At 31.2% G+C, this 14910-nt stretch overlaps 1 protein-coding gene across 4 annotated transcripts in view; it reads left to right on the top strand.

The window, feature by feature from the left end:
* Positions 1–14910, top strand: part of LOC136979196 (neprilysin-1-like) — a 136965-nt gene that overhangs the window by 83620 nt on the left and 38435 nt on the right. For all 4 annotated transcript variants that reach the window (XM_067275142.1, XM_067275149.1, XM_067275162.1 and 1 more), the window contains exons 11-14: positions 1658–1756; positions 3938–4015; positions 8194–8300; positions 13267–13331. In XM_067275142.1, the coding sequence (XP_067131243.1) occupies positions 1658–1756; positions 3938–4015; positions 8194–8300; positions 13267–13331 (349 nt within the window). The remainder of the gene's footprint in view (positions 1–1657; positions 1757–3937; positions 4016–8193; positions 8301–13266; positions 13332–14910) is intronic.

The following is a 14910-nucleotide window of genomic DNA, read 5'->3' as shown; positions in this document are numbered from 1 at the left end:
GCATGGCTTGGGCCTGCGATCTCCTCCGCTTGTCTTGTGGTGTGCTTGCCAGTTGTGCCACCATGCAAGCCTTTGCTACTAGATGTATTTAAATTTAAATATAACCTTACACGATTAATCATGGCTAGGGATGACTCCTATGCTCATGGCTGAAGTCAGCTTCACAATTGTTAACTGCATAAGGTTATATTTAAAATTAAAATACATCTGGAAGCAAAAGCTTGCTCAGGGTCCAGGTGGCACAACTGGCAAGCATACCACAAGGCAAGTGAAGGTTGTGGGTTCAAGCTCTGCCCAGGGTCAGTTCTTTTTTCCAGATGGTTCTAAATTATTTATAAATTATTAAAAATTATAATCATTAATTTAGATAAGAGATGGAGTCTAATGTCTACCTCTAGTAGCAAATTACTTAGTATTAATTATTAAATTATTGGAATTATAGCCTGATTATTTAGGCGAGCATTTCGTGATGTTTCTATATACATATTGGGCTTCACAATGTTTGTTATAATTCTGAATAAACTGCTATACAATATTTTGTAAAATTCATGTTCATCCAACACTATGTAAAAAATATGAACATCTGATATTGATATTAAATATTTTTAACTTTAGATTTTAAAATATTCTTCCATTTCAAATTGCTGCAGAGCTTTTTATTACCCTTATGAACAGAAATCTTATACCAAAGAAAAGGAATATTATTGAATCCAATGATATAATCACTAAAATAACTATAAAAATAATTGGGTTGCAATTTTCAAATTGTAAATCTATAAATTTCTATTGGCATCTATCTGTTTGTCCGTCTGTCTTTCCTTAATCTCAAGAACAGAGTTAGATAGGTGAAAGTCAAGGCCAAATATTGAAAGCTTAGAGACAGGAAGCCTCAATTAATTAAGTTTAAACTTTAGTCCAGATCAGGAGCTACGTGATTTCAATACAAAAATTTTCTCCAGAACAGAGTTAGATAGATAACTGGCATGCCTCTATTGTTAACAGGAATAGTATGATGTACAGGGGCAAGACACTACTAAAATCCCTTATTTTAAATTAAATAAATTAAAAATATGATTAAAAATTGCAGCCCAGAATTGTGACAATATCACAATAAATAATTTTTTGTTACATTTGAAATATCATTAAAATTTAAGTTGTATTATGCTGTGAAAAAGCCATTATAAAGCTGAGTGTATGTATATATCAGGGGTGGGCAAGCAGTTCAGTGGGAGCTGAAATGTAGGTTTTGCAAAATGCATGGGAGCCACAGTTCTGTACTGTTGTGGCGGGTAGTATGGTAAGGCGCGCAATTTTATTATATAATATAAATATAATACAAAACAAATATTGAATTTTTTAATAAACATATTTTCACAAAATTATAAAAATAAAATTGTAAAAATAATAATAAAAAACAGAAATTAGCACTTTCAGCTAGAGCTGCATGAAACTCAAAAAGAGCCGCATTTGCCCATGTTTGGTATATATTCATACTGCATATATACATGCATATACTGTATCTTATCAAAAAAGGATAAAATGATTCCTATAATAACTTCTTAAATATAGTTTATCATTTTTATATAAAAAAATTTTATAAATTACAAAATTATTTATAATTTTATTTTAAAATTATCTTAATATATTTTTTATTTAGGCAGATGAAATGATTAAATACCTTAGAACAGCCTTCAAACACCTTGCTGCAAAAGCAAATTGGTTAGATGATGCTACCCGTCATGAAGCATATGATAAAGTAAGTTAATGACTTTAAATTATTAAAATTTATGTGCATATAAGCAATTTTTTAGAATACAAAAACACACTTACGTAAGAACCAGATAACCGGAATGGTTGATATTAGGGTCGCGTTTTCGTAGTCCCGTCTGGGCTCTTCTTCAGGCTTTGTAGTAATAAATATAAGCCAAACGTTGAATTTCGAATATATTTTCCTTTTGGAAAGAACCGTGTTTCGAATTCTGCTACGTGTAAACGTTCCAACATATTTTTAAACAAAACAATCGCCAACTCTTCTTTAAAATTGATGCACATGGTGTTACATCCTGCTCTGTATATTTCCATAGCTTTCAATAATTTGAGATGTTCTGGGTGGTTGGTAGTGAGGATAATGCGGGCTGCGCTAAAGTCCACCATGACTTCTTATCCCCATTGTACGTACAATGGGGATAAGAATTAAAGAACATAAGGCGGACATACTACACAAAAGGCTTACAACAGCTCTCTCAACATATGCCACTGATCAAGAAGTCACGGCGGACTTTAGCACAGCCCGCATTATCCTCACTACCAACCAACCAGAACATCTCAAATTATTGGAAGCTATGGAAATATACAGAGCAGGATGTAACACCACGTGCATTAATTTTAAAGAAGAGTTGACCCTTTCAGCAGCGTGGCAGATCCTGCTAGAAGATAATTTTTAAAAAATTAACATCAACATCGTTTCGAAGCACATGCACGGTGCACGGAACGGCAATCGTTCCGTTTAAAAATATGTTGGAACGTTTACACGTGGCAGAATTCAAAACACGGTTTTTTCCAAAAGGGGAATATATTTGAAATTCGACATTCGGCTTATATTTATTACTACAAAGCCTGAAGAAGAGCCCAGACGGCGCTACGAAAACGTTAGCGACCCTAATATCAACCACTCCGGTTATCTGGTTCTTATGTAAGTGTGTTTTTGTATTGAATCCCGGTGTGTAAAGAAGATTAATTTTTTAGAATTAAATTTGATAGTTTTTTGGTTCAATCAAGTTATTGCATTATCAAGCTTATGCTTTCAAATGTACTTTTATTGAAGTACTGTAGTGTCGATTTTTATCTAAAATAATCAGGACAGACACTTTCATACAACCCATCACACTTGGTAAGGAAGGAATAAAAAGGTAAATACCTTAGAGTAAAAATATTAATTTTAGTTCTAATTTTAACATCTCAAAAAACTAATAGTATGTTTGTTGATAATATTGTTTGCTAATGGATAAAGTATTTCTTTAGATACAATATAAACCAGAAGTGATGATATAAAATATAGCCAAACAATCAGCTTTTGGTTGGATACACAAAAACACCTTAACTAGTTGTAAAATAGTTTTAGAGTAATGTAAAATAAAGTAGTCTTTTACAGAAGTTTCTGTGTTAAATATAACATATGCCTTATTGACAATTGAAAAATTTCTTCTAGTTGTTGTTTTCAAATGTTGTGGAATCAATGGAAGTAATTGTTAGGGCCCAGTATGTTTCTGCAAAGATGTGACAATGCTTAGTCATAATAATGAGAGGTCATATACTTAAGAAGCAACACTAGTTTACCTCATCTATTTTACAGTATACTTCATGCACCTTCTGACTATCAACAACTTGGTCCTTTTGAAATAAATACTTCATGAAAAAATTTTAGGAAGATAAAGTCATTTTATAAACATTGGTGTTTGTAACAGAGATATGTTGAGTGGTAATATAAAAATATAAAGTCTGTTAAATCTTTGTAACATAGGACATGGAAAGAAGATTGTGTTAAAAAGTGGTTTATAGTGGTTGAAAATTAAAATAACAAACTGATATATTGAAATGAAGAATAATCTAAACTGTAAATGTGAAGAAAAATTTGTTGTTTTCTTTTCTGATTAATCCTTGTATAATACAATTAGCATTCTCAGTTATTTTCCTTGAGTATTTAGTTTCAATAAATTTTTCTAATTTTTTCTAATTATTCAAATAAATATTTTTATTTAAAAAAATTGTAGTGTTTAGTTTTAGTGGCTAATATATTAATAAATATATATATTGTAATATATTTTATGTATATATTTATAGAATATTATAATATTTGTTATCAAATTTATCAAACATAAGAAAAATTTAATTGAAAATTAATTAAAATTAACATAGTTTTTAATAAATTTTTTTTTAGTTGGAAGCCATGATTCAGTTTTCTGGGTATAATCCTATGATACTTAATATTACTTCTTTAGAAAAATACTATGAACATGTAAGTATGGTTAAAAATATTTCAATAATTGTTTTAACTGAAAGAAAATAGGGTACTTATCAGTTTACTGGGCACCAATTGTTTTTATTTATTTTTTAGAAAAAACAATGTTTCATTTCAATTTTTTACACATAGACATTATTAACATTATACAATTACAAATTAAAGAAAAAGGTACCTATGAAATTATAAATTTTAAATAATTAACATTTACAAATTTTCACTGTATCAAATGGGTGGCATAAATGTTGATATGTCTTTTAAAATTGCTGTAAACATTTCGTTTTTGGTATATACTGTTAAGATCCCTGTTAGACCTGAGTCTACAGGTTCAAGAAAAAAATGATGAGTTGGCTTACAACTAAACGGATTTCTTTAATGATAACACATTACTTAACAAACAGAGGGCGCATAAGACAATAGCCTTCTTGTAAAGCGTCTCTCCGTATAAAGAAATTTTGTCTTCACTCTCCTTCTCCTGCATTCTCATGTAACAAAATTAAACTACGACAACAAGGAGGGGTCAATATGAACCTGTTACTCACAGTGCCTCTCCGTGACTGGAACAAGGATATTCACCAGATAATCATTATGTGTGAAGAAATAATGTCTATGGACGATCCTCTAGTTTGTTTTTCTCCTGTTTATCTTCTTCCCTTTCGATCAGTCAAGAGGTTACCCCTCGATGGAAATGGATTGAGTTCACCTACTCCTTAACCTCCATCCTGTATGAATTCACTTCACAATTGTTCACACGTATCTTCTTAGTCTCAACAGTGACAAAAACGAGAGGAAGAAAATGTGTTCTTTTACACTCTGTACTTCTATTTATAATTCCTGAGGCTGGACATTTGTCTCCTACACGTGACTCACCATCCAACCAATCCCATAGCTCCCCCACTCACCCAAGGGGAAGGTGGTATGGAGCAAAAGAGAGCCACATGTAACAAAAAAAAAGTGAAACCCAGTACAAAAAAAGGAATACAAATGATGCAATACGTAGATACACAAATATATATATACATACATAAACAATCAGAATAATATACACACTTGAGTAGTGGAGCACTACAATATACATAATAGCACTACAATTTTGTTTTGGTCACCAATTTTTATGGTAGGGCGACATATTAAAGCATTAGTACATACCTCCATCATATAGTTGTTCCAATCCACAGTCATGCTTGGATTGATTCCTAACTGCATTTAACAAAAGTCACCAGTGGTTAATTAGGAGACAAATTAGGAGACATTTCCCATCATCACCAGCTTCTCTAAACTATGGTCAGAGACTGCCAGAATAGCCTGTGATTGCTTAGGCACAAGCTGTAACCATACAGTCTTCAGAAATCTTCCCCTAGCTTGCTGTCAGCTAATTATTTCATCCTCCTTAGTAAATGAGGCAGTTTTTCATCTCCCAGAGACAGTTTGGACAAAAGGACTTTGATTCACCTTTGAATTTAAAAAGTTCTCTATCAGTCCCAATTTAGGGCCTTGTACCGAATTTCTTGCACGATGTCACTGACATAACTCAGGATCTCTGAATTTAATGCCAAGATAGCTGCATAATACTTCATGGAGTCTTGTGAAATTCCAGAGATCTGGAATTGTGCCTCAATGTTGGTGAATCATAAGCATGGGTCTTAAGTGACCTAAATTTATGTCCCAAAATGACAGTAGTTTTAATCCAACATGACCAACTTCTGAGGTGTTATTTAGTGCTATTTTAATATAGTTTCAGTGGAAGAGGGTTTTTTTCGTTGTTATAAAATAAAATGTAAGAAAAGAGGAAGATTAAGCCTACCACTCTTTGTGTGGTGATATGAATGGTTAATGAAATACCAACGATCACGTTAAAAATCAGGCTATAAATTGGTTAATTAAATGATTGATATAAAGTAATTTGTTACTAGAAGTAGACGTTAGGCGCCATCTCTTATCTAAGTTAATAATTATAGTTTAAGTAAATATTAAATAAATTTAGAACCTTCTGGAGTAAAAGAACTGACCCGGGGCGGGGCATAAACCTGCAACCTCTGCTTGCCAGTTACACCACCCGGACCCCAAGTGAGTATTTGCTTCCAGAAGTATATTAATTTAGATATAACCTTACTTGGTTAAATACTATTCTGGCTATTCTGGCAACCTCACTTTTATTCCAGAAGGTTCTAAATTTATATAATATTTACTTAAATTATAATTATTAACTTAGATAAGAGATGGCACCTAATGTCTACCTCTAGTAACAAATTACTTTATATCAATCATTTAATTAACCAATTTATAGCCTGATTTTTAACGTGATCGTTGGTATTTCATTATATACTCATTTGGCTTAGTGATGTTTATTTATATGATATGAATGGTTGTTAGTGTCTCATGCCATTTTTGTCATTTCTTGGTTGTTCCTATGAACATCTAGAATAATCTATTAGATTTATCTTCTTAATTCGTCCAGCTCACTGGTGTAGCAGTACATGTATCAAGATTGCTAACAATGTCATCTGAGGAATTCACACAAAATATGAACAGTAACAAAGTTTTATTATTTGATGTAAGAACAAATACATGGGAGGAAGAATGCATACACCTTACTCTCCTCGCATGAAGGCAGAGAAAGAGAGGGTTCAAGAGTCACACGTGATGACGTCACAAAAAGTTTACCAATCAGAGGTGACTGGCTGTACCTATCATGTGATCGACTGTAATCAATGGGCCACCACATGAATTAAAAAGATTAAACTATAGGCCTACTAATCTTTTTGTAAGTTATTGATATCAATATCAGTACTTACATAATTTATATATGGTAACAACCATAACTAATTTATTAGAATAACCAAATTATCTGCTGGCTTTTGTATTAGCATGTTTTAATTCTAATTAATAATTTGAAAGAAAGAAATTTGGCTAGAAATAGTTGGTTATGCCACCTTTTCAAGATAAATTTAATTTAGAATACCCTGGAAGAGAAAAATTAGCCCAAAGTGAGACTTGAACTCATAGCTCCTACTTATTGTGCAGTTGCATTGTTAGTTACAGTGCCTGGACCTCAGATCAGTCTTTGCTTCCTGAGCCATTAATTAATTTAGATATAACCATACTGATTACTCACTTTCTCTTCTGGAGAATTCTAAATTAAATTAATTTATTTATTGGTAATTATTAAATTTATCACAAGACAGTGTCCTAACAACCTACCTTTAGTCAAATTACTTTGTTTCATCAATCTGTACAATGCTATAACTCATCATCAGCTTTCTCTGTGACATTTATCAAAGAAAAAGCTGAGTCTGTACAACTTTACAGCTCATGCTCATTTAGAAAAACAAAAAAGTGTACTGTGTAATTTGGCTAGAGATTCTTTGTGATCAGGCTGAAAATATTGAAAATGCCACAGCAAAAATATTAGAGAAACTTATCCAGGATTTTCCCAATGCAAAAGAAATCTCAATTTGTAAAGATAGCTATGTTCCCAAAAATAGAAACTTTATCATGGCATATGCACTTTGCAACTTGCACCAACATACCAACAAAATAAAGTCTGTTCACATAAAATTTTGCACATCAGACAATGTTTATTGCTAATTTGAAACAGCCATGTGACCTTGAGAATTCTATGTCTTTGTCCTGCTGTCTTTGTCCCTTGAGAATTCTTCCTATGTCTTTGTCCTGCTGAAGGTAAACAGAAAAAATCTTTCCACAGTTCTGCAGATACTTAAGAAAAATGTTTGTTTGATTTTCAAGCCTATGCCAAAACATTGTAATACATTATTCCATTTGTGCATGTGACTGAAATATGATTCCACTTACACCAACATCATATCATTAAATATAAAACTTCCACTTTATAAAATGATTTTATTGATGGAGTCATCCAAAACTACAATAGATAGCTTTGAAATTCCAAGAAAAATTACGTCGAGAACATAAAAGAGCAGTTATTTGACACAACAAACTTTGAAACTTTTCCTGAAAAATTTTTCTTAGAGCAGTTGGAAATTCTGAAAGTGGAGTGACAATATATAAATGAGAGACATGGCAACAGAGGATCTGTAAATGCAAATTTTATTATTTAAGATTCACAATATTTAGATTTAATTAATTATTTTAATACTGATATAATTATAATAATAATAGATTAATTTTTTTATTATGATTTATAATTTTACTAGTTAGATGCTTTAACTGATGAAGATATAATACTGAATTTAAGAAAAGTAGCCAAGTTTATTATAGCCAAACAATTTTCTCTTCTCCGAGAATATAATCATAGAACCAGGTAATTTTTAAATTTGCTATATTTATATGTAAAGCTTTTGTACATAAAATAAAATACAATTTCTTTTTAAATATGATTAAATATGAAAAATGATTGTGTACAATAAAATATAGACATATATATGTATATGTCATTGGCAAAGTATGACATTCTGGCATAGTATAAATGCCTGGACAGTCTATAGAATAACTAGACATATTAGAAAATCTATAAAACAAAAAATTCATTTTCCATTTTGCCTAGTAATTTAATAAAAAAACTTAAGGATTTTATAAAATGCCTGTAATTCTTTAGCTCAATCATATGAAAGAAAGTATGAATATATACTATACAATAATATTCATAATACTTTATTTTTAACATCTGTAAAAGTAAAACATGAAATAACACTAATCATATTACTAATTGTATGGTATATTAGTTTAGGTTAAAAAGTAGGTCACGCAAGTGGCTGCGTGCACGAGTGATTGGGTTCCGGATAGAGATGGAGAGACAGCTTGACAGAAGTAAAGTACTCAGACACCAAAGTAAACAACTAAATAACCATTTAATTTCATTGAAAAGGAGTACTGTACATGATAGACCACAATATACAATATATATATTGGGGTTATATCCAAGGGCATCGCCAGAGGGGGGCAGAGGGGCAGTTGCCCCTCCCTAGACATGCGAAAAAAATTATTTAAATGCTAAGTCATTTATTGCCCGATTTATAATTCCCACGCGAAAAACCCAAGAAGATTATGTTTTAATTAAAATAATCTTTTTAAGCTTCTTAAAATTTATGAATCGTTTTTATTTTACCTACATACAATTCATATCCTCTATCAATTTATATCATCTTGCCCCCCCGGCCCATTGGCTGGCGACGCCCTTGGTTATATCGACTTATCCTATCTACCTGGCAGTCACAAGAGGGAGAGTTCATATGAGATATGTAGAGGATGGAGATCTGAGGCAAGCCGGTTGGGTCGAAAGGAAGACAGTTCTAGATGACAGTTCTTATTCTGGATGTACAAGAAATACTATGGCTGTAAGTGAGAAGGATGACGTACCTATAAAGATAATTAAAATGATGTATCTGATGATATAATACAGCATTTCTCAAAGTGGGCAGTAATGCCCCCTTGTGTACGGTGAGTAAATCTAGGGGGTGCTGGAGGCAGGGTACTGAATGGTGACCAAAGGCAAAAGTTGGGGTCACTGACAACCGTTCCCTTTCCTCTGTTAAACAGATAAGAGGAAACATTGCGTTTAATGGTTTCCAGATGTTGAGAACAATGTACGGTAAGGGCACAAAGCGTTAGATTCATAGAAAAGTTTTCCTAAGAATATTTCCAATCCTTTCTCACACAAGAGAAAATGGGTTAGGGGGCGTTTGGTATAATTTTATGGAGCAAAGGGGGCAGTGAATCGAAAAAGTTTGGGAATCACTGATATAATAGAATGATATAACTAAATATATAATAAAATGATGTATCCAAATTTATCTGAATTTTGAGGATGGAAAAAAAGGGGCCTAGTTGAGGAACTGATGACGACTGCCTAAACTTTTAGTTACTTGTTATATTGAACTGATGAAATCGAGACAGTGGATCAGAAGGTTATGAGAAAGCTTCGCTTTTACTGCTGAGAACTTAACAGATGATTTACTCCTAGGTGTGAAAGTTGACAGTTATCCGACAAAGTTTTATTGTCTTGACATTATGTATTGATTTGATTTAGTTATGTACTGATTGTCTTGACATTATGATGACTTGATTTAGTTATGTAAATAAATTACGTAGTGCAGAGTCTCACAAAATTTTGATGAAATCAGTAGTTTCATTACAATATCTTTCTTGGAACCTTTCTGTTTCAGTTAACAGGCTTCACAGAGCTGTAAGAAAAATTCAGTATTATGTCAAGTAACAGCAGTGCCCATAGACTATAAAAAATAGGTATCATACATAAATTATGCAAGATATATATATATATATATATATATATATATATTGTAGGGCTTACATACATTATGCATAATGTATGTAAACCTTCTAATTATTGTAAAAAAAACCCCCTCAGAAGGAAGGTTGGACTTGTACACTGTACCCGGATCTAAATGTGCCATAAAACTGTTGTTAGAATTGGTTATAGTGTGATATATTCCTTTGTGCAGCTCTTAGTATTCTTACCCAACTCTACATCTGAATCCCTCAATGATTCGTAGACATTACATATATATATATATAATATATATGTGTAATATATATATTACATATATGGTATACAATATATTACATATATGGTATATATATAATATATGGTAATATATATATATATATACACATATACAAGGGATACCTATATATATAAGCTTATACAGTTATCCCTTGATTAACTCAGTTAATTAATCCCTCAATGATATTGTGTATATCAAAATTCCATTAATCAAACACAGTGATATCTTGATAATTGACCAAACAATCACAACCCACTAAAGTTTTTGGTTAATAAATATTTTTATTTTAATTTTGTCATTGATGAAAAATTTTCTGTGATAAAAATGAGTAACTAATTTAAAAATAAAATGAAACTGAGCTTCCTTGGGGATTAAAAAAGGGAAACCTAACAAAACGGGGGCCATACATTGGAGTACATGGGACATGTGCTCCAATGTATGGCCACCCTTGCCAAGTAATATTATTGGGTTGTTCGGAAAGTAATTTCGTTTTTTCCATAGAAAAATAAACGCAATATTCTTATAATAAATAAATATTTTATTGAATTATATATTGACCATTTTGGTCAAATACCTGTTGTCATTGTTTCTGGTAGTAGCATGATTTCACATTCATAAAAGTTTTGATCATTGTTTACAAAAAACTGATCCAAGTGATTTTTGACATTGTCATTTCAAGTAAATATCTTACAGTTAAAAAAAAATTTGTATAGACCGGAACAAGTAATAATCTGAGTGTGCCCGATCTGGCAAATATGGTTGGTGTGATAACACATCCCATCTAAGCTATAACATTTTCTGACGAGTTACCAAACTTGCGTGAAATTTGGCATTATCATGGTAAAACACTACACTTTGTTTGTTGATCAATTCTGGCCTTTTCTGTTTGACGGTATTACTCAATTTGTTTACTCAATGGCTGTACACTTTTGAATCAATTGTTAAATTGTCTGGCAAAAGCTCAAAAACAAATTTCTTTAAAATCTCACCATAGAGAGCATCTCTCTTTAATAACATGTGGAACCCATATATCGAGCTTTGAAATGGAACCAATTCATTTTAAGTAATAATAAACGGTTCATTTTAACAGATTTAATCTCTTAGTGATTTCACGTGTTGTTATAAGGCAGATTGCTTCAATCAGTACCTTTATTTTGTTTTCATTGGCTTCAAATGGCCATCCAGAATGTGGTGTATCTTCGATATTAAAATTGTTGGAACGCAATTTTGTAAACCAGTTTTAGCACTGTCTTTCTCTCTACACATCTCCAAACATGTACCATAATTTTTTTCTTGTTTGAACAGCATTTTGGTTTTTTAGTTATAAAAAAGCAAAATATGCCAAAAATAATGCTTTCGATTTTCCAAATTTGATGGGACACCAAAAAAAAAAACAATTGTACAGAATCAAACAAAATTTTTTACAAATAAGCTTTAAAATGTCAGCTGTTGAAGTATATAATGAAAATGTGGTTTTAAAATAAAATTGGCTGGTAAAAATACATGTAATTCCTTTAGTAATAAAAAAACAAAATTACTTTCCGAACAACCCAATAGTATACTTAGTTGATAATTTTTTTGTCAGTTTGTCTTGCTCACCATGACCAATGAAACATGAATTTCCAAGATTATATTGAATATCTCCTTATCAGAAACATAGAATTAGAGACTGAACTGTTTCCTTCTTCCATTGACTTAATCAGTTTGTTTTTCTGGACCATCATTGTATTATACTTATTTAATAACCAGTGATGACAAGGATCATTTTTTCCATAGTTTGTGTTAATTGCTTTTCTTCCTAATTTTTCATACTTGTCATTTGTGAGACAAATGCTGTTTTTTTGCAAAGGTATGTCTCTTTATTTCTAACTCACTGTAGAACATTTACTTCATAATATTTTTGTGAGTATTTTGCACAATGTCCATCATTTCAGCTCACAAAATCTGACTTGAACTAATGAGATGCCATTGAAAAACTCATTTCCATTAGTGTCATTACTCTGACGGTGTAGAAAACATTGTTTTCCAACTATTTATTTTATTACATCATTGTTTTCAAAAGATTTAAAAGCTGCGCATCATATGTACAATTATCCAATTCTTGACAAGTTGCTACCCTTGCTAAAAGTTTATTACACTATTTCTGTAAAAATGTAAATGTTTTTTCTCTCCTTTTAGTGGGTAAACTTTTTTCTTACCACTGATAAGACATATGTACCCGTCTACACATTATATAACAAATACACAAATAACCATCTTTTGTGGATGAAGACTGTTTCTTTATTTTAACAATGAAATTTCAAATAGATATGAACCTAGCCAATGATTAGCCAATTTTTAAAATTATTTTAAATTGAAAATATTTATAACTAACTGGAAACTTTAAGGAACATTTATAAAAATGGTAATTATAAATGTTTAAATGATTTTTTAAAAAGTTGATTTACGGAAATTGTAAAAATGATTTATAAAAACAATATTAAATTGATTACAAGATGGGAGAAGGTGTACACTTTATTTTATACTTTGCCAGCCTGTGAGTATCCAGCATTCTGTAGAATTCCTAGGCAAAATATCTAAATGTATTTTTTTCACACTTTTCTAACTGTTTTCAGCATTCTACACAATGCCTGAATTTCATACTCTGTTGGTAACATATGTATTTCAAAATATAAAAGTAAATATATTTTGAAACCAAATAAAAGAATACATTTTTATTGTTAAATTATTTTTTTTTCATTACAGCTGGATTACTGATTTTTCTGCAACTCTAGTTAATGCATTTTATAATCCACTGCAAAATTCTATAAGTAATTTTAAAGATATAATATTTGTTTATGTATACAAATATAATAGTTTTATTAAATACTAATAAACTACAGGTATCTCTCGTACAATATGGTTTCGCTCTAACACTGTTCAAAAATTGGAGAAATCCTCATACAACGTGGTTTCATTCTAACACAGTTTGAGAATTTGGAAAATCCTTCATACAAAATTTCACAATTTTTAAGCGCAAACTCCATTATTTGATATTTTTTTTTATTCAAGTAAACATGAGTGTTGTCTCAAATTTTCCCACAGATTTTAGAATATTGAAATTTTCAATTTATTGTATGCCTTTTATTGGGTTAAATGAAATCTGATAGTGCAGTTTTTTTTCAATCGTAGGCACAAAAAACCTTACACATGCTGTTTCTAGCAATCAAATTAATAAGCACAAACGTTTTCAGCCGTTTTGAAAGGCCTTCTTCAGGTGCACTGAGGTCGGTTGGAAAGTCGGATAGCAAATGTTTACGTGACGTCATTGTTAATGAGGGGTTTCCTCTTACAAGAGACGTCATAGCAAAGAAGGTTGAAACGAAACTGACCTTGGAAAGTACTTTAAGATTAGCCAAGCTGCGTGAACGATTGTCAAAGATATGCGAATTGTGAAAAGCGGGAAAAAGAAACCTGATAAATTTAGAAAATGCACGAGAGTTTTTTTCTTCCTTGTCCTAGCTTTCCTCTCAACCAGGTGTCATCATCATTGCTTTCAGACTTTAACCTTTAAGACTGTCACTGTGTTTTCTTTTTATAGATTAATCTTCATATTTAGTAAAGTTTATTTAAACATTTTAGGTAAGAGGAGTTAAACTTTTCTTGCCATAGATGAGTTTTTAATCTTTTTAACCTTATTAACTTTTTTTTAATCATCACTCATAAAAATGACAAACAAAATACAGAAGTATTTCAGTATTTGAACTGTTCCCAACTCAAACAATTTGGTATCCAAATACAAATTCTGGAAAAAAAATTTGCTTCATACTTGACTGAACAGATGCAATCCACTAGAACAAATTTTTGATTAATAGCATATTTTTATTTTTCAATCCACAAAAGATTTTTATGATAAAATCAAAAATATGAAGAAGACAATTTTGTGGCTTTAGTAAATTTTATTTATATATATTAATGTTGTGGTGTTTGGTCACCAAATGAGGATCATTCAATGCTGATGAGAAAATGTCCGGTCGGATTTTTATATGTTTTTATTTACAAGTATATATAGCAATGTACAATGTGTTTACAACCCGACATTGATTGAAGGTCTGGTTCGTCTTGGACACTTGTTCAAACGTCTGTTCTCTGTAGTTGTTGGTCAGAAATGAGTGTCCAGTTCAAAGGTTGCTTTTCTCTTCTTTTCTGTGCCCTCTCTCGATCCAAATTGGCACATCGCTGATGGATGCCACAATGTAAATACCTTCAGCCAAGATTTGATTTTTAAAATGATGTTGCTGATATTTCTGATCTAGATCAACAAGAAAGCTGAAATGATGATAATACTTTGTAAAAATTTCTTCACAAAAGTAAAAAACTTTCATTTAACTAAAACTAGTCAGAATGAAG

This window comes from Centruroides vittatus, unplaced genomic scaffold (genome assembly GCF_030686945.1).
Source record: "Centruroides vittatus isolate TY-2023 unplaced genomic scaffold, ASM3068694v2 contig_1154, whole genome shotgun sequence".
Taxonomy (NCBI): domain Eukaryota; kingdom Metazoa; phylum Arthropoda; class Arachnida; order Scorpiones; family Buthidae; genus Centruroides; species Centruroides vittatus.
Note: the sequence above shows the minus strand (reverse complement) of the source record. Positions and strands in the feature narration are given on the sequence as shown.